The 24299-nt window shown below is 50.8% G+C and overlaps 1 protein-coding gene across 27 annotated transcripts in view; it reads right to left on the bottom strand.

Moving 5' to 3' along the window:
* Positions 1-24299, bottom strand: part of TCF7L2 (transcription factor 7 like 2) — a 215116-nt gene that overhangs the window by 7364 nt on the left and 183453 nt on the right. For 6 of the 27 annotated variants that reach the window (XM_075533508.1, XM_075533510.1, XM_075533517.1 and 3 more), the window contains 9 exons: positions 20413-20545; positions 17856-17958; positions 15692-15778; positions 10257-10382; positions 9302-9461; positions 8751-8858; positions 2770-2818; positions 2144-2194; positions 753-825 (listed from right to left, as the gene is read on the bottom strand). In XM_075533508.1, coding sequence (XP_075389623.1) covers positions 753-825; positions 2144-2194; positions 2770-2818; positions 8751-8858; positions 9302-9461; positions 10257-10382; positions 15692-15778; positions 17856-17958; positions 20413-20545 — 890 coding nt within the window. Of the gene's footprint in view, positions 1-53; positions 128-752; positions 826-2143; positions 2195-2769; positions 2819-8750; positions 8859-9301; positions 9462-10256; positions 10383-15691; positions 15779-17855; positions 17959-20412; positions 20546-24299 lie in introns of those variants that run through there. The other 21 variants (XM_075533528.1, XM_075533531.1, XM_075533529.1 and 18 more) reach the window with 11 other exon arrangements.

Genomic DNA, 24299 nt, shown 5'->3' with positions numbered 1-24299 from the left:
GGACAGAAGGCTGTGATTTTTCCTTTCCCCCAAGGCCTGACAGTGGTAATATACCTGCAGGGTTTGCACCATAAAGTCTGTCGGTCAAGCCCGAACAGTGCCCGACACTTCTTTGGAGTATTTGCATCTGTTAGCATAAGGTAAACACAAAAAAATACAACACAATGGTGGGTCGAGCTCAGGCGGAGTCATCTTAGCTACCAGCTTTTACCTCGGTTGCCTTTGGTTATCTCCCCTTACCAAGTACATGAAAGCAGAGGGCTGCTCTGAGTCCAAAGGAAAAATAAATAACAAAACAATAAACACAAAAGGAAAACAACAACCGAAAAACAATGAAAAACAAATTTTAAGAGAGAGAGAGAAAAATAGAGAGAAAGAGAGAGAAAGGGAGAGGGGGAGTTGACAGTCTTTGCTTGTATACCTAGGCCAACACTGAGCCCCCCACCCAGGCTGTCCTGGGGCAGGGGCTTGGCAGGCAACATTTCCCTGGGAAGGGGTCCCCTGGGGCTTGCTGTCGCCGACCCCTGAGGAGTACAGTGAGGCTGTTTTACAGTGGCATTTTGGCTAGCAGCAGCGGGGAGGGCAAGCACATCCCTCAGAGCCCAGCACACTCGGCAGTGAGTGCCCCTCTCCCTCAGGACTCCTACGATCCACACACAGCTACAAAGCAACAGGACAGAGAAGGGGTGGGGGAAAGGACCCAATGAACCAGCTGCAAACCAGCACAGCGAATCTGGGAAATCTATACACACCTGCAAGGGCCGCACCAGTTATTCTGCTGATCAAGGCCAAAGCGCGCTCTGCATTTCTTAGGAGCGCTCAGGTCTGAATGAGTTCAAGAGAGAAGCCAGCAAAGGAAGAGGGAGTGGGAGAGAGAGAGGAGGAGGAGGAGGAGGAGGAGGAGGAGGAGGAGGGAGGGGAAGGGGGGAGAGGGAGGGGAGGAGAGAGAGATACAAATAAGAAAAAAAATAAATAAATAAAAAGGGAATAAATCAATGACCTGGTTACTAATGGCAAAATATTGACTTTCTATTAAAAACCAAAACCAAAAACGTTCTTTAATTAAAAAAAAAGTAGAAAAATCACATTTCTTATCCAACTTGTGAAATTAGCTGTTGCAAATAAAGCTGCAGTATCCCTTCTTTAAGGACTGTCTCTCAGATTCGGTTTGAAGCGATAAAGAGAAGTTCTGAAACCGAAGAACTAACTCTTAAGTCATCTTTTCCCTCTATTTTTTTTTTTAGTTTCCCTCAAAATTGGTTTTTTTGTTTGGTTTTAAATTCTTATAGAAGAAAATAAAGCGAAGGAGGGGATTAAGTTTATAACATGCTCTTTTCTTCTCAGAGTGGAACAAGTTTAAAACGGAAAAATTAAACAAAAACACAACTACAAATGAAAAAAAAAAGAAACAAAATGAAATAAAACAGAAAGAAATAAAGAAAGAAAAGGGTTGTGGTATTGGGATATTGCAGCTTTGGGGGGTGTCCATCATTTCTTTCCCTATTTACTTATTCTCATTCATATTAAGAGAGGAAGAGAGAAAGGTATAAAAAAGGCTGTGTGAATGAGCTGCAAGGGTTAGTGGGAAGCTCCTGGCAGGATTTACGCCAGCACAGTCAGTGACATGCTAGTGGGTTGCAAGTTATAAGCAGAAAAGCCCAAGGAAGAAAACAAATGAAACATAAAAAAAAAACTTTTTAAGGCAAAGAAAGGAAAAAAATAATACATGCTTGCGTGAGAAAACTTAGTGGGAGCGATGGAAAATGCCATTAGATTAAGGAGGTTTTATTAATGAATTCCTTCCCTTTTTTTTTGGTGGGTAAACCAGTCTCTTTTAAAGAAATACTGCATATTCAATTTGCACAGTTAGTTTGAGTCTAAATCACTGTTGTGACTGCTTAAACAACTGTTACAGGAAAGATAAACAAACAAAACAAAAGTTAAATTTAAAAAACAGAAAACAAAAACAACAAGAAAAGCAACTGAAAAAACTCTACTGAAACATATGAAACCGTGTAGATGGTCACTTTATAGAGAATGTTCAGATGTTATACGTATTTCAGCGTTAATAAAACGAGAATGGCAAGGAAAAATTAAAGAACACTTTATCAACTATTGTAATGACTCAAAATGACATTAGCACCTGTAATCGGAGGAAGTGAAAGGCAAGGATTTAGGAAACATTCGCTGTGTTCTGAAAAAAAAGAACAAATTATACAAAGCCTTCAAAATGGTTTGTTTTTGTTTGCTTGTAAAAGCTTGGCCTTCTTTCTCCAAGGGACCGCTGAGATTGCCTATGCAGTATTTCTAATTTATTCTAAGAGAACGACAAACCTCCTTAATTTAAAATGGGTGCGATTTACCACTGTAAAGGCATGCATCAGAACATTCGAGAACAGCCCAGTTAAGACCACTCACACACTCCTCCCCAGCCCCCTCCCCAGCCCCCCTCAGCCACATACACAGGAAGCAGACTATTCACCCTCCTAGGCAGCCTCTGCCTCCCTAGGAGCAGGCTTTGCCACCATTTAAAAACACATTCCACTAGAATTACAATGTGCTTTTCATCCAACAATGGGTGTTACTAGCTTTAAAAGGGCAGTAATGAAGCAGTTAATTTAAAGGCATAAACCAAAAGGCTGGCTAAGATGGACTTCCCCCACAGCGTCCTGGCCTTGGACTTCTCCCGCCGCCCCCAGAGAAGCCTAACGTGAAAGTGGTCCCTAGGTACTGCTCCTGTCCCCCCACAGATGGATGCCCCCAACTTACCATTGGTCTCTCCGGGCTGCTTGTCCCTTTTCCGCTTTTTCTTCTTCCCCTAGAAGGAACGGATGGAACGTGGCATTATTTAAAGAAACAGGGCGAGGGGAGCAGGGTCCCGGGGCACACCTGGTAGAGTCTCCTTTCGGGACTCCAGCCACCCCTCAGGTTCAATGCTGCCGGAATGGACGTCCACTCCGGAATGGACGTCCACTCCGTAGGGGAGGAGAAGGGGACAGAAGGTGGTAAAGGAAGCACCCACGGCCGCCCTGAACCTGCCTCCAAGCAGGTTACTTTGGAAGTAAGTGGAGGAAGAATCGGGGAATGAGGGGTTGGAGCCGCTCAGGAAGTCTAAATGGGGGTGCCTTGCCCGGGTCGGATCTCACAGAGACCCATCATCGTTACTAAGGCCAATTCAGTCGGAGTTCCGAGTAAAGCTGAAGCGTGGACCTCGGTGTTAAGGGGCTGCAAAGGAGAAGGAGACCCCCTCTTCTTTCTGAGATGCCCACCAGAAAAGAGACCAGAAGCACCGCGGGCGGACATCTCAAAAGGAGGGGGCAGCTCTCTCCACCCCAGAAGAGGAGGCCGGCACTCTGATAAATGGCCAAGGCGCCCAGCTGGTTAAGCAAAGTGGTTAAGCACCCCGCTGCCCCTAAAAAGTTTGGCAGTTGGAACCCACCCCGTGCCTCTGTGGAAGAAAGAGGCCGGAGATGTGTGTCGAGGAGATGGCAGCCAGGAACTGATCTAGTTGGGCATGTGGGGGTCACTGGAAGGTCAGCCACCATCATCCTCAAGGGCCCTGGAGGTGTCGTGGTTACACGCCGGGCTGCTAATGGCAAGGTCGGCAGTTCGAAACCACCAGCTGCTCCTCGGAAGAAAGCCAGGGCTTTCTACTCCCACGAAGAGCGACAATCTCAGAAACTCACAGGTTGCAGTTCTACCCTGTCCTCTGGGGCCGACTCATGGCAGTGAGTTTGGAGGGTTTTTTTTTTTTTTTGGAAAACCATCACCTCCATAAGGGCCAAACAGAAATGCCTGCACAAATACACCCCCAAAGTCCCAGCACCACCGAGTCCACAGAGTTGCAAGTCTGACTTTGTCTCTCAGACTATTCTCCGAGAGGGCAATGCCAGTGTGCTGTCACTCGCAAGAGAGAAAGTTTCTGTGTCCCTGACTGGAATTACAGGGTCCTGGGAGCACTGCTGAGTCAGTGCGGGGCTGCTAACTGTCAGGTGGGAGGTTTAAACCCACCAGCTGCTGTGCAGGAGAGAAAGGAGGCAGCCCGCTCCCAGAAAGATCTGCAAAGCCTTGGAGACCCTCTATTGCGTCGCTCTGAATCAGAATCCCCTCGATGGCAGTAGGCTAGCATTTATGGAACACACAATGTCATTACTGAATTCAACTTTGCCACAAACTGTATAAAGCCCATCCCCCATCCCCCTCATCCCCACCCCACCCCACCCGTCCAACAGCAAATGTTCAGTGGCGAATCAAATGGAGAGAGTGCAATTTTTCTACCCTTTCCTTTAAGCGCATACAACAGTCCTACACACCAGGCCTTGTCCCTATTCTGGTTTCTCACAGGCATGGAGCTACTAGCATGGACCTGGGCAAGGCAGGTGCTTGTCACTGCCCGGTGGTTCACGTCTCACTGTGGGTGAAGGAAACTCCACCTTAAGTCAGGTGAAGGAGTTGTTCACCTTCTCCAACCACACCCTCCTGCGTCAAGAGCCCTGCCAATCTCAGCACCTGAGCATTAACATCACCAACAAAAGGATGAGCTTTAGAGCCTTCTTTGTCTTTGGATAGCAAAAGACCAGGGACCTGGGGTCTTCCGGTGTCAACTCTGGACGACAGAGGGACACATGACAAGGAGAACACTTGAGATTCACTTAGCATGGCGGCTCAGGGGTGGGAGTCTTGTCCTCCGCCCTCAGCCAGGGCCCCTCTCATCCGCCAGCAGAGGCTCGGTGTTGCCAGGATGTGGTACAGGTTTCAGTGGAGCTTCCAGACAAAGATGAGCTTGGCAGGAAGGCTGGGTGCCTCTCCTTCAGAATACTGCCCATGACTGTGCACTGCAGCACCATGGGGCCAGCTCTGCAGCAGCTGGGGAGGAGAGCCTCGGGGCACAGATGCCACGGAACCTTAGCGCCACAGAAGGGCCCGGGAGCCAGGAACGTCAGAGAAAATGCCCTTCTCTTGGGGTACCGGGTCAGTGCCACATGGGGAGTTTATTCTGGGTTTCAGGTAGATCGCTCAGTCTACGGAGGCTTTTTAAAAAGGAGGCAATGGCCACTGGGCTGAGGTACCCCATCTCTGTGCCACCCCCACACTAGAGCAACAAGCCACTGGCTGTCCTGGGACCAGACTGGAAGGACTGTTCCAAGTACTCAGGAGCCTCACTCCACCGGGTGGGATGGTTCCCACGTCCAGGGCTGTGTGTGTGTGCGCGCACACGCCAAAGAACAGCTCCAAGCCCTCTCAGGTCTGGTGCTGGACCATTATTTATCTCTGACGGTACAATGGGGAAGGCAGCTGGAAACCCCTCTAGCCACATGCAGTTGTCTCGGTGCAGATGTACAACTGAGATGTTGGTGCTGGAGAGAATTCTCACAGAGACCACCGCTTCCCATAGCGGGCGATCCTGACCCTGGAAAGATCTGCAAAAGCTGATTCCCACACCTTACACCTTGCAATGATGGGCTACAGGGCAAACGTTTTCCATTGCAAGAGCTGTGCTTTGGGGCGGACACACACACACACACACACACACACACACACACACACACACCACACCCCCCCCCTATGCTTTGGATCAAAAGATTCCAGAGGACAAGGCTGTGTGTTCATAGGAAAAAGGAAGAAACTCCATCCACAATCCTCAGGAAGAGGATCACTCCCTGGCCTCATCAAAAGCAGCAAAAGCAACAGCTATTGGAGGAGGACACAGAGCAGGAGAGGGGGAGACCAACTCAGATATACAAATAAGCCCAGTTTTCTATCCTTGACCGAATCTAGAAGAGCCAGGAAAAACCACTCCTGTCTAAACACAGCGCCAGAGGATAGGTTAGAGTAACAAATGTTTTTCTTTTGTTCGAGAAGGGGCCGGCTGTGACGGTTTCTGCCGAAGGTAGCAATAACACGGGGTCTCTGACCGGACCCCCTTTGGGGAGCAGTGTGCGCATCCCTGGAAGCGCTCGATCCTTGTTTTCCTAAGGTAGCAAGACAACGATGGTGTCATCACCGCTGGACTGGGAAACTGGCGGCATTGAAGAGGCTCCCGCTGCAAACTCTGGAAGAGCCTCTCAGAATTTACAGATCACCCCAGTCATTCCTAGAAAAATTCCAGGTCAAGGGAGTTCATGAGAAATGCCCACGAGCCCCTACCACAGTCAGATTCACTTAACTCTCCAAGGCTCTGCCCGTTCCTCGGCCAGGGGAAGGCGAGGAGGAGAGAGGCAGGGGGAGGGAGAGAGACTGTGCCCACGTGCCATGGCTCCTCTGAGAGGAATCTGGCCATTCCTTTTCCAGGAGATAAAGGGTTCCCCGCCGCCACCCCTTTTGCCTTTTGGGTGTCCTAAACCCAGATATACCTCCAAGCTTTCTCATCTCATCAAGCACTTGCGGATCATACCAACCCAGGTTCCCAACGTAGAACTTGGCTCACATCGTTTCAGCTGCCGCACGGGCCGTCTGAAATCGGAACAGCCTGACACAAAGAGCCTCGGGCATTACTGGCTTGCAATGGCTCCCAACACAGCATTCTGGAGCGATCACAAAGTCAGCCTTGTACGCCTGTGAAGATTCTCTCTCACGCTCAACTCCTTGCACCTTGCCCCACTGTGGAGGCTACACCCAAGGCGTCTGGGCAGTGCACCCTCTGTGCAGCTGGACCCTGGAGAGATGAGCCCTCTAGAGTGGCTTGGCTCCTCTCTGGGACACCCTTCTAGATCATCCACAGGCTGGGTCGGTGGCAGGTAGAAGCTGGAGAGGACAGAAGCTGGACATGCGCAGGCTAGCTGTCGGGCAGTGGGGTGGCTGGGTGTGCCCAGACCGTGGGGCTTCTCTACTGCTGAGAAACACAGACCTCCTACCCATCTCCTTTCAACGCCAGAACAGACGCCTCCACTGCACACAGCCGGGGGAGGGGTAGGGGGGTGTCAATGGAACGGGTCTCAAGCAGTGAAGACTATTAAGTGTCAGTAGGCACATGGGCTCAGAGCAAATGTCCTCTTCGTGAAGTGTCATCACTGCTCCCCAGAGGGGTCCAGTCTAGAAACGAGCAGCTAAAGATGGCGGGAGCTAGATGATGCGCAGGTGCGGTGATGAGGATGTGGGGTTGCGCCCATGACCTCATCAGCTATTCCCTGTGCTCACCTACACACTGAAGAAAGAACTTATGCTTCGGGCCAGAAGAATCCAATGGAAGGAGGCTGGAACTAGCCTGTCAGAATCAGCCGAGTCATCTTGAGCATCTATGTAGGTGTGTCATGACTTCCTGATGAACAGTACGTTCTTGAAGAGGGAGACAGAGGTGCCTGGTTTCCCTCTTGAGCCTCCGTAGTCCTTGCACAGGTTCGCCACCATGAATCGCCATTAATCAATTCGTAGGTACCAGCCCATGTGCATGGAGAGCATCAGCATGGATGGCGTCAAGAGGGGAGCTGGGTAGGACTGGCAGAGGTGTCATCTGGATGCACCATGACACCACCGGGGAAGGGGAAGGCGGTCAGCAACTTTAAGACCGGTGTGTTCCTGAGTGGATGGTAAAACCACTTCTGAACACCCCGAACAACCCAATCCAATCCGCTGCCATCAAGGTGATTCCAACTTATACAGGACAGAGTAGAACTGCCCCCTCCCCGTGGGTTTCTGAGATGGCAAGGCTTTCCCAGAGCAGACGGCCTCATCTTTTGCCCAAGGAGCAGCTGGTGGGTTCAAACACCTGGCTTTGCAATTGGCAGCCCAACGTGTCAACCCGCAGTGCAACCGGAGATCTTCTCTTAACACCCAGTGCCGGGAAATAAATGATCAAGTGGCATAAACATTGTATCCATCTAGAAGGCAGAGAGCACTTAGAACCAGAGAGGCTACTGGGCAAGATGCAGAGTGAGTGAAAATAATGGGATGTGAACAAACTAGGCAAATGCTGCATCCCCACACAGAAAGCAAAACACATACACATCACCCAACACACCTACATCCCAGCCTGCCAGCCTTTCTTGCCAAGGGATCGCTTCCACTGGCTACTCTCAGGGGTCTTCCCATCGGGACCCTTTGCGAAGGAAACAGCTCTCCACTTCTACGGAACCACAGTGTTCGATGACTGAGTTTCACTCTTCCCTCTTAGAAATAGAGGCCCGGCTGGAAGCCCTTCGTGAAATCAAACCCTCCTGCTCCCTCCCTACCCACTGGTCTTCCCTGCAAGGCCAAGCCACTGCAGGGGAGCTCTCGGGCGGTGCTAGGCTGGGGTTCATGAGCCCCACTGAGCAATTTGTGGATGCAGGGCTCTCGAAGATACAGACAAGCACGTGTCCAATTCAGCTCAATGCACTGCCATCGAGGCGATTCCGGCTTACAAGTAACCCTACAGGTCAGGGCAGTACTGTCCTCATGGTTTCCTGATGCGCCACATCTTTATGAGCCTTTGTCTTTCTCCTGCAGAGTATCTGGTGAGCTACAACTGCCCACCCTGTGTTTGGCAGACCAACCCATACCCCTTGATGTGCCACCAGACATGAATGGACAGCCCCAACATGGACCGCATTGGTCTCGGGCTGGAACACCCTGTCGCCTCCAACACCCGCTGAAGAATGGTGGCCATCCTGAAGAGGGCCACACTGGAGGCCAAGACCGGACTTCCAGGCTTATGCTTGGCTGATATGCACCGCCGAGAACTAGCCAGGCCCTCTGGAGGCCGCCGTGGCCCTTGCCCGCCCGGTCATTAAGGCATTTGTACAGAGCAGTGGGGAGAGGAGCGACCCACTTACATAGTTATCCCTCGCGGACCAGCCCGGGTACAGCTGCATGTGCAGTTGCCGCTCCTTCCGGGCGAGCTCGTAGTATTTTGCCTGCTCTTCCCTGGACAGAGCGTGCCACTGCGGGAGGGGGAGAGAACGCAGACTGTCAGCCACAGGGCCAGGGCGGCCACCACAGCCTCTCTTTGGTGAAGCAAGTCCATCCACGGAATGTTCTCCTCTGAGGATGGTGACAATTTGCCAAGGTTCCCGAACTAAAGGCTTGGGGATCCGCTCTCTGGGCTCAGTTCGAATCTGGGATTGCTAGGAGTCAGAACTGCCTAGAGAGGGCTGGGTGTGGCGGGGGACGGGAGGGCTGGGTGTGGCGGGGGACGGGAGGGCTGGGACAGGCCTGTGCGTGGTCATTCAGGTTGTCATACTGCACGTAAGGGTGCAGGGGGACTCGAGCTGAGCGGGACTGGTCTGTCATCTATGGAGCAAGAAGGGGGCTGAGAGGGTTCTCCCGACTCGTGGGGTCAGGGCTGCCGGAGTTCCTGCCCTCCCCCCGCCCCCCGTGGGCCTACCCTCCGCCCGAGGATCTGGTTGATGGCTGCGCTCTCTTTCAACGTGCACTCGGCTACCACCTTGGCCCGCATTTCCTTCATATACAACATGAACGCGTTCAGGGGTTTCTTTATGTGGGGCTTCTTCTTCTCTTCCTCCTTTTTGGAGTCCTGATGCTTTCTGGGTAGAGACAGAACAGACAAGGGTCACACACTGCCGCAGAGGAGAGCCCTCGCTTGGCTTCCCACCCTACACCCTACACGCCCACGGTTGGATGCAAAGGCCCGCTTCTTTTGCTGTCCTCCCCCCGGGGAAGATGGAACCACAAAAAAAAACACAACAAAACAAAACCCACTGCCATCGAGTCATTTCTGGCTCGGTGACACTAGAAGACAGGGTGGAGGGCACCTCTTGACGGGAGGCGAGAGGCACGTCCTTCTCCCTTGGCGCGGCTCGGGGTTTCACACTCCTGACCATGCAGCCCGAGACATAACCCACGATGCCCCGAGCCCCTTAGGAAGGGAACAACAGCAATAACAGACTGGAGGGTGGGGGAGAGAAAGCTTTTGTAATCACTTCCTCAAGTGTCAACAAATAGACTGTTCCCAGGCCGGCTGGGAGCAGAGGGGAGAAGCCTATGACTAGATCCTCCACCTGAATGAGAAGCATCTCGTTCCTTCCAAATAAACACGCCAACCATGCTACTACGGCGTGAGGACCAAGGCAGGAGCTGAAATCCCACCCCACCAAAACGCAGAGGGGCAAAGGGCCTTCTGATCCACCCTGCAGAGGCACCGTCTACACACTCTGCCATAGCCCATGGTTTCCCTCTGGACGGAATCCCAGGCCCCAGCAAGGCTGGTGTTGACTGAATTCAACTCCAGTCAGGTCGACTGCAGGCACAGGGACCGTCCCCGAGGCCACGCATGCCTGCCCCTCAGGCAAAGAACAGGGCGCTCAGAGGGCGACACTTACGAGCTGTGTAGTGAGCCGACGTCACTCTGGGAGGATTCCTGCTTGACTGTGGGCGTGACGATGGCCGGGTGGGGGATGCCGGTCGTGTGCAGAGTATGATGGGGTGGGACCATATGGGGTGGGAACCTGGAAGACAGAAAGCTGTGTAAATGGTCAGAATAAAAAAGAATGAATGGGGAGGGAGGTGCCCACACGATTGACAAAGTAACAACAACAGCACGTGACGCAGGCTAGCTACCCGAGTCACACGGAACCTTAATTAGTGAGGAATTAAACATAAGGATTCTCATGATGTCATTCAAGTCCGTCACCCTCTTCATGAGTTTTATTGACATGGGACATGAGGGTTTGGCTTCTTTTTTTTTTTTTTAAACATCCTTAGGGAAGACCCATTCTGCAGATGTCCTGGGGAGGGAAAGTGGGCTGAAGACCACATACAGGTTCTGACGGGCCCACTTTCTCTCCCAGCCACTACCCGTGGCCCGAAGAAGGCTGTGTCCCAAGCTCCGATCCGCTCCAGAAAGAAAGGAGAAACCTTTTGTTGCATATTGACAGCTAAATAAAATATTCACGCGGCTGATGTGTACCCAGATTTTTGACAAAGCTGGGCGGGCCTCATTAGGGCTCATTTTGCTGATGCGGGCGATCACATTTTTATTTTTCTTCAGCTGCTGAGTTCCCCGCCCCCCAATGTTGACAGGGGTGGAGGGTGAGATGGAAAGACGGGGGCAGGGACAGCTATCCCACCGTTTGCATTCTGGTTCTCATTGTGAACCACTGACGTTTTTAAATAAGTTTGTGTCCTCTTATGAAAGAAGTCCTCCTCTCCCTACCCACCACCTCCCCGGAAAAAGGGCAGGGCTTGTATGTACAAAAAATAATGAAACTTTAGATTCCAACTTGCATGACTTTTGTCGCTCAACAATTCTTGGCTTTCGGGATCATCTGCACTCCAGCAAGTTGTCGCTGCGTTATGAAACCTTCTCAGTGATTATGAACATGAATGGGAGGTCCAGAAAAATCAAGTTTGTTTTCTAGTCCAGCGCTGGTTGCTTTTAGGAAACTTCTTTGGAAAACCCACTTCCAGCCTCCCAAACATGCATTTCTTGGCCATGGATCTCGGCCAGGACTTAAAAGGGCTCGTTTCAAAGGCGTCTGCACCCATCTGTACACTGGTAAGTGGATCCGCAAGGAATGTTCCCTTTTTTGATACGCTTTGGAATCATTGTGGGTTAGAGAATCACTCTCTTAAACTAACTAATACTCTGGAGGGGAGAAGTAGAGTGTGTGTGTCGTGTGGGGTGAGGGGGGTGGGCACAGAAGGCAGAATCCTAAGAGAAAAGAAGACGGCCAACTCCTGGGCCACCCTATCAGGGTGACGCCAGAGAGCTGGCTGCGCACCTGCCTGGGTGAAAGGGGGGAGGGGCAGTGCAGACCCCGGTACTTGAGATGGTTCCTTAGTCAGCCCCCACCCAGAGCAGCCCAATGTGGGATCTCAGGAACAAATAACCTGCTCTAAAGAGGGCGGATTCCGGGGGTGTTGGGTTGTCTTGATATCCTACTGAATGGGCTGAACCTCACTGCGGACTATGCACGGGAACCCTTGAAGGGCTTTATTGAGAAGCTATTGCTAAGGGACCCTGCATTGATTGACAAGGCTCAACCAATGGGCGGAAGAGCGCAATGGCCACCATGTCCATTTTGCTTAAATATATAACCCATGGGTATCTGGAAAATGAATTTTAAAAGGGCCTGGCGCAATGGGCACAGATCAACAGTCACATATCAGCGAAGAAAGCTGAGCTTTGAAGGGTGCACAGTGACCCCAGATGCTGACTCATCTCTAGGGGCTCCTCGCTGCTTTGTCTTGGCCTTTCAAGAAAAAGCCCACGTGTGAACCATGAGCTCTGGCTGACCAGAAGTTATGCGTCGTGCGGGGTGATGTCAGTAGAGAAATGTATCTTTTAAATAAAGTCGAAAAGCAAACGTTCAAACTTGGGGAGTAGGAAATCTCAACCTCCCCGAAGAAAGATGAATCAAACAAGCCGTTTTCATCCCCCTCCCTCCTCACCCCCGAATAAGGACAAAGCTCCCAGGAGGCATTGGGGTTCCTGGGCGACCCCATTTGTTCCCTTTCCTCTAAGGCCCAGGGGAAGCGGAAGTCATGAGCACATGCTCCTGGAAGCCCTGTGCGCAGCAGTGAGTGGAAGGGTGGTACTGACCACAGAGGCCTCGCAGTCCTCAAAAGTATAGGTCCCCGCCTGCAGAATGAGGCCGACTATGTGTCAGACAGGGGAGCAATGGGGGAACACGGGGGTACCCCGCTCCAGAGATGCCACGGGTCAAGTCCAATTTGGAGTGGGGAGAAATTCTAAGTGCAACCACCCAATCTGACCCACACATCCAACGTCCTATTCCTCCACCTGCCTTCCTACACCTGACACCCAAGCAAGCGGAGGGATGGACCGGGAAGGGCAGGGCAAGGCAGGTACGTGGGTGTGGGCTGTGCGCGTACCTTCGCTGGAAGAAATTTCCTTTCCACAGACAACTATTTCCCGAAATGCAATAAACACCCTAAAAATTCTAAGCAGCTCATTAGCTACCCCCGTCTGCTTTTATGGCTCCCAGCCAGAATATAATGATGAGCCTTTACTTGTTAAGGACAACTAATTTTTGTTTCTGGCTGTCTCGGGGGTGCCTCGCTCACTCACTCCCACTTTCCCTCACTGTTGACATGTTTCTGTTAACTGCATGTCATCCGCCGGCCTTGATTTTATGCACAAGCGGCGGGATGCATTTTCCCGTGCAGCCATCCGGGCGCCGACGTGCATGGGCTTTGCCATTATTTCTCTCATGCTCCCCCTTGCACTTGTAACATTTCATCTCTTCCTGCCTTATTTTTTGTGAGTCACGGTGCACCCACATTATGGTTTATACATGATCTCGCTCCCTTTGAAGCCGGCAGATTTCAGAGCCTGCTCTCGTCAGGAGAAGAGCCTCGTACCAATTTAGCAGGCTGAGGGCCCCGAGCTCCAACATCTCAATCTAAAGGGGGTCACAGGGTGGCACAAGTGAGTGTCAGCAAGAGCTGTTTAATTGCCAATCTAGGCTTCTCCATGGTGTTTAAAGTATAATGACCCATCACTTAATTCTGAGAAGTCCTGGCCCCGCTGCTGAATAGAATGAATATCAAAGGGTGCTCTGGAACGGGGCAAGCAGCCGACATTTCCTGTAACTGCCATAAGTATAATAGACCTATACTTCTGTCGCCCCATTACCACAATAATGTATTTAATTTGCTGTGTACGCTTTTTAACGTGCTACCTTTCATAAGGCCTACCTGGGGGAATCGGTGGCCTCCGTCTGCACCTCACCTCTCCTCCCATCATCCCCTTCCCACTTACCAATCAATGACCCACCTCCTAATGACAATTCAATCGATTAAGCTGAACCCCAGCCCCATTTCTGCGAAGACTTCACTGTGTCTTAACCTCTGAATTCCACCAAACATGCAAAGCAGGCTGACCGAGGCTGGGATGGAGGGAAAGGTGCGTTGCCAGTTAGCAGCCACTCCACTGCCCTGCCCTGCTCTGCTCCCAGGAGACTGCTCACTCATTTCCAGGCTCTTACAAGGTGGGGAGAACGTGACTTCATGAGCATCTGGACCCTTCCCCTTCACAGCGGAAGGGACAGCACACAAGGCATGGCCCCACCTAGCCAATCTTGGTGTGGATTTTGAAGTGCGGATGGCTGACCGCGCATAGGAAATACATGGTATGATAACATCATGGTGACAGGACAGCTGCAACCATAATAGAGGCAACAGTGTGTTCTTATGAACAAATGTGATTCTCATGACGGCCCCCTGAAAATCACTCGTCATAAGAAAGACACGCAGGGGGAGGGGGTCGGGGAACCATCCGGGTTCCGGGCGCTTTCCCTGGACTTGGACATCCCATGCTGGACACCGAGCGTGGGGGAGGGGCCCGGGGCAGCAGCTTCACTCTGTAATGCATGCTAATTTGATTACAGGCCATCATCAAAATGGATTAGTTGCTTCAGCCCATCAGGAAAGTCTAAACCTCCACCGATTTAATTAACTGGACTGAAAATCAGATGAACAGAAGATAAAACTATCATTAGGAGCAATTAGTGACTACTTAAACCCACTGCTGCCAACCAGCTTGTAAATAAACGAGCAGTCCCCGAAAAATTAGCCAGGATGGATCAGAGATAGGAAATGGAGAGTTCGGTGACAAGAAAGGTAGATGTGGGTATGTGTACACTGTGGTGTGTGTGTGTAGCTTAGCACCAACATATCTGGATATGTATGTGCATTTGCTTACTTTGAGAATGTTTGAAACATTTTAGAGACTTTCCTTTCACTTAAATTTTTTTCAAAGATTGACAGCTACACAGGCCAATTGTGGTAGCCAACAGCCCCATGTGACTCATGAGCACTAGAGTCTGCGCTGAGGTGTGCTGAAGGGGTACAAAAGAAAGATAAACTCTCACAGAGAGATGCAACACAAGCTCAACGATGCAATTTGGGTACTTTGGGAACAAATGAAGTACGTATTATTGAAAATAACATTAAATGGCTAAATTCTGTGGTGTATAATACCAACAAATGCTTTTATTGTATTGTTATTTTTTAATCCTTTTATTGAGGGCTCTGACAGCTCTTACCATCGTGCATCCATCTATTGGGTCAAGCGCCTTTGTACCGATGTCGCCATCATTTTCAAAACATTTTATCTCCAATCTCTTTGTGACTCAAAATTAAAAACAATTTCGTTGTGACTGAAAATTAAAATTATAAGTTTGAAATCTAACATTGTATTGTTAGTACACACATCCCTTTGTGGGGAATTGTGTGTGTGTGTTATCCTTTCCTAAACTGCCTATGAAGAGTCTAACCCCTGCGCAGATCAACAGCCTTTTCTCAAACTCTTCTCTGTGTAATTGATGAAATGACTTCCACCCTCCCCTTTCTTACCCAGTCTAGGGCAGCAGAGACTAAAGACATTACAATCAAGCTCTTCATGTCGGACTGTTTGCTCTTGTCTCCTTCGGGCTCAACAGAAAGTAAAGGTCTAGAAAAGGCACCAATATGCTGCAAACAGCTGATGCATGGATTGTTATGAGTTGTAAGAGCCCCCAATAACACGATCTTTTAAAATATATATATATAAATTAAAAATTGATCCATTAAATCGCTGCAAAAATTAAGACCGATAAAGTCATCGTAGGGCCTACCTTGGATGCCCAGGGCAGTGAAGGTTTCGGCACAGTCTAGGAGAGGACAAGCCCATGGCTACACTACTTACCCTGCTGGTCCTGCCAGTCCTGGTGGCCAAACCTGTGAGGCTCTAGAGAACACCCCCAGCAGTACCCATTGACTTTGGTGGAAGGCCCCGGTTCCTGCAACTCACCTGGACATGGAAGCATTGACGGTAAGAGCCGTTGGGTAGGGGTGCCTGAATCCTCCCGTCGTGATTGGATACACGGGCTGACCTTGCCTACAAGGAGGGGTGGGGAGTGGGAGGGGGGTGAAAAGTGAGAGTGTGCAAACATGGGTGGGGGTGGGGAGAAGAGGAAGAGGAAGAGAGGGGGGGGGAAGTTCTCTCCGCACACACAGTAAGCTTTATTCTCATTTGATCAGAACAAAAATCTTGGGGATTGTACAGGAGGGATCAAAGGGAAGAAACACAGAACAATTTGAATGCCATAAATCTGATAGGAATGGCTAATTAAATTTTATAACCTCTGCTTATGTCAATAGAGACCCTCTCCCCAAGCTGAAACTAGGTGTTTTGTTGTAATAATTAAAGGCGAAGTCTCGCCTGCTTTAATGGAGCCATCACACTAATTGAGGGCTACACATCCAAAGGAAAACAATAATGAATGTAAATTTATACCAAAATAAAGTACAGTGAATCAAAGGACTTCAGTTACGCTTTGGGCCTCCTTCGGTATTTAGATCTTGGTGAGAAAACATTAAATTAACAGAGCTTAATTTGTAGCCTTTTGTCAAATTAACAAGTGTTGACAAGAGTTACCGGGGGGGAGAGTCCCCAAGAAGAATTGTGGGTAACCAATAGACAATCACAACTCATTGCAATAATTAAAAAATACAGCAACATGCAAAATAGCATCCTCATGAAAGACACACAACTTTTCCTGACAGAAGGCTGTCTGAGTCGGTCATCCCGTTTTATCTAGCCTTCAAATCTCGTGTGTGTGTACCCCCCCCCCCGGTCAGCTGAGTGTAGAAATCATGACTGAGGAAGAGGTGAGACAAGGCCCGTCCTATTGAAAAAGAAATCGGGGCAGGCTGGCGATCGTGCCTACGCTGTGCACAAAACCCGACGACCAGACGCCTCCCCCACGAGGAGGTGTCCAATCAGGTTAATGCGCTGCCAGACTGTTTGGTCTTGTTTTCACGTTTGTTTGTTTGTTTGGGGTGGTTTCTGAAAGCCGCTAGAGAAACAAGCATAAACTTGGAAGCCGCTAGAGAAACAAGCATTTCCTTGAAGGCACGGAAATGTCTTTACCCAAGACATGTACTTTAGGGGTTTTACCAGGATTAAGGGTGGGGGAAGCACCCCCCCCCAAAAAAAAAGCCTGACAGGATTCAACAAATCATTCTGTGTCCCCCCACTCAGAAGATAGAGATCATTGGTAAACATGGAGAAATACATGCACAAAACGCTCCATCACAAAATACGTATCTCTCTCTCACACAAACACGGTATCCCTGTACGTTTATAGGCCTCTCTACTCTTGTTTGGAAACAGCATGCTGTAAGTTGTCTAAGGCCAGTCAGTGATGGAGCTTTAAAAAGAAGACTGGGTCATGGAAAGACACACGGAAAAAGGTAGTGGGGTTATGTGGGCACTGCTGGACACGGACCAGGAGGCAGAGACACCAAGAACCACCCACCAGTCCCCAGGTGTTGCGGGGGCAGGTCCACCCTGCCTTTCATAGTTAGGTAAAACCTTCCATTGGCAAGGATTTCAGGGACACGCTGGTTCACCCGCATGGAGTTGCTTAGCAGAAAACATTATTGTGGTCACTCTTGGGAGCGAGGGTCAAGATAAAGGGTCTAAGAGAGGCCGCTCTACTCCCATCCTGGATTTCAACACTCGGCTGCTCCTATTCCTACCTCCCTGCCCCCGTGTATGCAAATCCTAAAAGGGATGACTTGGCTGCCTTGTCCAGTGTGAGAACACCATCCCTTTGGGTTGCTAAAAATGCGGCGAGGGCTGTAGACACCAGCAGAAGAGCAATGACCAGCTCCATTGGACAGAAACCCCCAGAGCCTGCTGAAATTCCCAAAGTACCGCTGGGGCACTTTTGTCCAAAGAGGAGACTCTGCAGTCTCTGAGAATACTGGGGTCAGAAGACGAAGCACCAGTAGCTTTTCCCCTACAAAGTCCGACTGAATGATGACCGATGCGCCTGCTTCTTAGCACCCACCCACATCCGGCTCCCTCCTCACCCCCCTCTTCCACTGCACATGCACCCATGCACAGACTAAATAATAAGCATGCCCATGTAAAAACAAAAAGGAAATTAAGAAATGGAGCTCCTTACTGTGGTACTAACCATCCTAGCGGATGGGGGATTTGTCCTACGGTGCCAGGAGACAGCGGGTAATACGGGGATATGTCTGGAGGGTGCGGAGGCCGTGGGATTCCTGAGGAGAAGAAGCCATATTTTAGGTACAATGATGAAGAGGCGGGAAGCGAAAAGGGCAGGCATGGGAAAGGGGGAAGGCAGACAGCTCTTCTGTAACTTCCAGGACAAGGTGCTTTTCACTATGATGCACCTAAGAGTTTTGAGAACTTCCAACTCATCTATCCTCCACTTCTAGGTGAGAGCAAGATGCCAAACCAGGTGAGTTCATTCCAGGTGCACTGATACACTGAGTGGCACGGGACAGAACCAGAGAATGTCCGCTGAGTGCATTTGAAAAAAAATTTTTTCTTAAGTGATTGAACCATAGTAGGTGATCAACTAATCGTAATTCCCTTTTCCCTCCCAATGTCTCAATTCCCACCCTTTATGTTCTAAGGACTTAGCGACCCCTGGAGTGTGACTCTTTGGATTTCTGACCTACTTTCTGAGTCTCTGTCTTTTCCAAGGTGACTCTTGCCTTCTTCAAAACTAATAAAGGTTCACTCCCTTGGAAGGCCTTCCCTTCCCTTAGAAGAGGGACAGTAGGACAACGGACCAAGTGCATTTGACATTTTACCCAGAGTAGGACAGGAATGAAAGGGCAGGAGATATTGGAGGCTTGGTATGCTTCATTCTAGAATAATCTAGTAATTTGTGGGGGGGCAGAGGCAGAGTCAGCTGTTGAATTAGCCCTACCCGGGCAACGAAATTGCCACAAGGCATACTTGAGTGAATTCTGAAGGCCTGCGAAGGCTCCCTCTCCACTTTCCCTCTTCTGTCTGTCTGTCTGTCTCTCTCCCCGCATACCTACCTAGCTACCCCCTGCCCCCATCCCTACCTCCATCTCAGGGGCCATGCCTAGTGGTCCCCTCTGAGAGAGCAAGAAGCTCCGGGCAATGCCAACAGAGAGAGGTGATTCCCATGGTACAAATGGGGAACAAAATAAACACCTTGAGCAGCAAATTGAAGGGAGTGAGGGGCCTGTTCCTGGATGGAAAGGACTCCATTTTTTTTAATGTCTTCAGGAAGCTTTTAATCTATAAATGAAGCCTCCCTGGGTGCCATTCATCCCCAGCAGGCCTTGCTCTCTCTCCATCACAAACACCACACAGACTGGGCAGCTGGGCCAGTACACCCAGCCATTTGCACACTTAAAAGAATGTTTGCGGGGGGGTGGGGGTGGGTGGGAGGTAAACAGTGCAGGGACGTTAATCATATGCTTTACGATAACCATTTAAAAGCTATTCCCTGTACTACCATTATTTAAATGAGACACCCATGTGGCCATTCTACTTGGAGGGCCTAGGGCAGCTGGCGGCCTGCCCTGCTCCCCCACCCCACCCCCCCATCCAACAAAGTACAAAGGGGGCTCAGGGGAAAGTGAGGCTGGTGAAAACCAGCTAATGGAGCCTGCATTCAGGGGCAGCGAAGGCCGCCTTAGTGGGCAGCCTACCTCAACCCGGAACCACACGATCCCCTCAGCTAGCCCGGAATTGTCATCTTCAGTCCATCCTTCTAGTTAACTGGCTGCAGTTCCCTAGCCAGTTCCCTGCATGGCTGAAAACAACCCCGCTCCATTCATGCTCTTCAAGCTCCCCCCACTGGGAGCTGTGGTGGTAGGCTCCCACTAGACATGACAGCAGGGCGGGGGGCGGGGTGGGGGGCACAATGCCATGCACCTTTGCCCGTCCTCTGCTCCTTCGGGAAAAGTGAGGAGAGACACATGTAAAAGCAGAGGATCAAGTGGCTTTGGTGGTCACATCTCTACCATGGGCTGGAAAAGACTCAGCATCTTACTTGGGGGTGGGGTGCAGGGGAGGAAAGCAAAATGTATCAGCGAAGAGAATGTAGAGCCCAGAGTGTGGCTTCTGGCGGTGGCCCTAGCAGGTCACTGTCATGTGACTCCCTTCATCTGTAAAGGAACCAGGGCCCCAGGGCTGAGAGCATGCCATGGAAGCCTCTAGAACAGTGATTCTCCACCTTCCTCATGCCATGACCCTTTCGTATAGTTCCTCATGTGGTGGTGAGCCCCTCCCCCCCACCCAACCAGAGAATTATTTTCATTGCTACTTCCTGGCATTTTGTTGCTGTTATGAATCGTCATGTAAACATCTAATAGGCAGGATGTATATTAGGTGACCCCTGTGAAAGGGACATTCAACCCCCAAAGGGGTCGAGACCCACAGGTTGAGAACTGCTGCTCGAACACTACAACACCTCCCAAGTCCAACTTCTGGTCTGGGAGTTGTGAGCCACTCCTGGACAGCACTGGGTGCTTCCAAGCGAGCCCCCTCCACCGCCCACAAGCTGGTTAGGACTTTCCCACAGGGAGGGCACCCAGCCCGCCCCTCACTAGGCTCTGTGCTCCCCACACCCTAAGGAGAGTTCCTGCTCACACCCAAGAGAGAAACGGGAGACCCTCCCACCCTCACCCCTCGGCAGCTCCCCAGGGACACCCAGACCCGTGGCCTACCTGTTTTGGGGTCTACGTCGGCTGGCAAATGTGGCGGTGGGTTTCCTGGGGTGAAGTGTTCATTGCTGTACGTGATAAGAGGCGTGAGGGGGTGCACATGGTGAGGGTGCTGCACAACTGGCACTTTGTTCGACTGTTGGGGAAACAGAGAAGGCCGCCATCAGGCCTGGACTTTCCCAGGTGCATTCAACATCCACGCCCCCCTCCCTTAGAAAAGACAAGTGGCTTCCACCACGTGGTCCTCCCGAGTGAACCTGGCTTTGACCAGGCCTTCCTCAATGCCAACCCATCACAGTAACCAGGAGGTGGCACGGTTCCCATCTCTGGCTACGTCAGAAGCTGGGCACTGACTCCAGTCTCCCAAGCCTATTGGGTTCCTGTGTGGCGGGGACCTCCTGCCCCAGGAGCACCAGCCAGACCTCGAGGGAATGGGGAGACTGGTTAAGCCCTCATTTATAGGAGACCTGGTGTAGGGCCCACAGGACCTGCTTGCCAAGGCCCGCACCCCCAGCTGCCCACCCCTCAGCAAAGCAGGAATGCTCAGACTTGTGGCTTCTCATCTCTCCCTCCGCCCCCCCCCCCCCTCCGGAGCTGTGTGGCTCAGAGTGAGAACTTTACCAGAAAGGGCAACACAGGCCGGCTGGGCAGGCATCTGCATGTTTCATGCAGATTACGGTGGGCGGAATCCTTAGGAATTTCATTAGGAAGTCACAGGGGACCGCCAATAAATTGGCTGGACGATGATGAATTGGGCTCATAAAAGGTATACATTTGAGAAATGGGTAGTTCTAGAAAACCAAGGGCAGGTGCTTTTATGTTAGGGGAGGGTGGGCAGGGGGAGAGAAGCAAGGGCGGTGGGGGGTGGGGGATGGAATCAGGGAAAAGAACATATTTTTATATTTTTCTAGTAGCCGTGACCAGGTCCAATTAAGTGGTTCTCCTTGCTTTCCCCCAACCCACTCGCAGCCCCCCATCCCTGCCCCCCTCGCCTCTACGCTGTAACAGCCCAGCAAGATCACAAAGAAAAAATTAAGCTGAAAGAAGCGAACTACTGGGCCACTTACTGAGAGTAATCCAATTGCAGAAAAACCTATTCCCAATAGAGGATTTTCACTAAAATCCTACAACAGGGACATTTAACCAGATTAGGTACCAGAGAAGATAACGAGGCAAGGATCCGATGATGAATGGATTAGAGTCAAGTTTCATTTTAGAACGTGTCTTCATTTCCTTTCATTACTTTTAGGAAAGCACAACTCGCATTAGCCTCGTGGAGACGGACTCGCATGAGCCGGAGAGCAGCGCACCGGCAGTGCTGTTCACTAGCACCTCGCGAGCTCGGGGACCGCTGGATTTCTTCTTGCCTTTTGTTTTTTAATCTTTCCTACAGGGGAAGGGCATGGGTCCCGTACAGTAAGAGCGTGTCTTTCCAGGGTTAAGAGTGTGTCTTTCCATGTGGTGGAGGCATCGGGAAGAGGGGCTCTCCTACGTTGTTCCTGGGTAGGTTTGCAAAGAAAAATATGCTCCGACTCGATGTTACAGAAAACAAAAACCTACAGGAATAGAGGAGCGCCCTTCCAGCGCCAGGTCCGTAACTCTTTGCGAGAATGAGCCCAGTTAGTTCAGCAGTTCTCAACCTGTGGGTGGTGACCCCTTGGCGGAGGGAGGGTGTTGAAAGACCCTTTTCACCGGGGTCATCCAACTCCTAACAGTAGCAAAATGACAGTGATGAAGTAGCCACCAAAATGATTTTCTGGTTGGGGGGTCACCACAACACGGGGAACTGTATGAAAGAGCGCATGGGGCAGGCTGAGAACCACTGAGTCCGTTGGAGCCAACTGGATGGTAACCAACCAGAGCACTGGCTCACCTATCACCCGGGCTCCGTCGGGCACGGTGGAGTCCACTGTCCACTCGCAGAGCCCCTGAGTGCTACGGGGGAACCCCCGGCGGGAGACTTGATGAGTACAGATCACCAGGTCTTTGTTCCGCCAAGAAAGAGGAGAGCCATTTGAGAATGGATGAGAAGGTCTGGCCGGGGTGGAGGGAAAAGGGACGGGGACAGAGATAGAAAGAGAGACACACACAGCAGGAATCAAGATGCAGGAACAAGCAACTAGGATCGCCACTGCCCTCCAGAAACTTCCATTTGGTAAGGAAACTTCCACACCCTTCTTGACATGAAATGAAGCAAACCAGCTCTGTGCGGTTGTGAAAGAAGTATGGAAAAGTGGAGCCGTGGGAAGAGCCACGCCTAGCCCAGGCGAGACGGTCACTTCGGGCGGGCGGTTTTTTGAGACTACAATGATGGAAGGAAGCAAGAATAAGATCTGCGTTGGGAGAGGAGGGATGACGGGCAGCGAGACTTCAGTCCGCAACCCTGCTAAGCTACGCATGTGTCAAGAGGGCTCCTTGTAGCCTCACAGTATTTAAACTTAACAGCTTTGGGATGCTGTTCACAAATGCGGATGCCCGGTCCCTGGTGTGGGAACTCAGGAGGGACCTCCCTCAGTAGGCCTGGCCTCCAGGCGTAAGCACTGTGGGTTTGGCCTTCGAGCACCATGAGTGCCTGACCCGTTCAACTAGGATCGCTAGAAAACCCCCAGGGCAGAGAATCACCTGGACACAGGTGAGGCCAGAGGCTCGACTTCTAACCAGGAGTCAAGCTCTAGAGTTTAGAGAACACATGAAGAGGGAAGTTCTGCCCAGGCCCAATAGCTCTTGGTAAGCACAAGATCAGTGGCTTATTATAGCTATCTTCACCGCTGGGAGAAGATGTCAGAACGGTATGGTTCTCTTTGGGAGACAGCAAAAATCCCAGCTGTCTTCCAGGAAAGCCGGGTCAGGAAAGGCAAAGGCATGAAATCTCTTCCTCTGCTTGTTTGGCGAAGGATGTAAACCAAAAAGCCAGCAAACTCACTGCCCTCTGCTCTCTTTCAGCTCACACTAAGCCTACCGGACAGAGAACTGCTCCTTTGGGTTTCTAAGACTTTACATCTTTATGGAAGCAGGCAGCCTCATCTTTCTCTTTGGCAATGAGTGGTGGATTCAAACTGCCAACCTTGTAGGTGGCAGCTCCGTGAGCAACCCACTACATCACCAGAGCTGCTCGGGATGAAGACAGAGTGTGGGTAATTATGAAGTCAAATGGGTATGGGACTTAAAAAGTAACTTTCCCTCTTTCTCTTAGATAAACCAATGAAGGGGACTGTACCAGCTGTTTACCCTGTTCTGACTACCAAGTCCCCAGAGGGTCCAGTATGGCCCACTCGTTTTCTCCATTCTACAGGAGCTCCATGACTTTGGGGGTGAGAAGTTTCAGGTGTAGTCTGGAGGCTCAACTAGGACATCTTTCTCTCTTCTGATCTTGATTCCATGCCAGCCAAGCAGGTCCCCATAAGACAGTCTAACTATATCCCTCCCTCCACATTGACGAGCTCCCGGGCAGGGAGCAGGGATGTCCTCATACCTGCAGAAGCCAGGGGCTATCTCGTCACTGCTCTATCCGACTTGCCTTGCCTTTCTTATCTCTGGGATGGCTTTCATGGTCGGAGGAGGATGTTTTCTACATCCCATCTTGCCTAAAGGAAGCTACGTATGCACTTGCTGTGGCCCTACTGTACTTAAGTTTCGGCAGGAAAATGACCGTGTCTTCTAGAACTTTGTGTCCCCTGCAATGTCCAGTCTCTTGGAATCTCACAAAAGAGCCACCAAATTGTAAGTGCACGCATTAGAAGCCGATCACACAGACTCCCTGTGACAAAGGGCTATGCTCTGTAAATACAGTCTCCTTGGGGTCCCTCAGCAACCAGCCAGTCCTTCACCCTCACAGCCATCCAACCGGGGCATCAGAGGGGGTGCGGGCGTGACAGCAAGGAAGGCGAGGA

The sequence above is a fragment of the Tenrec ecaudatus genome, chromosome 16 (genome assembly GCF_050624435.1).
Source record: "Tenrec ecaudatus isolate mTenEca1 chromosome 16, mTenEca1.hap1, whole genome shotgun sequence".
Classification (NCBI taxonomy): domain Eukaryota; kingdom Metazoa; phylum Chordata; class Mammalia; order Afrosoricida; family Tenrecidae; genus Tenrec; species Tenrec ecaudatus.
Note: the sequence above shows the minus strand (reverse complement) of the source record. Positions and strands in the feature narration are given on the sequence as shown.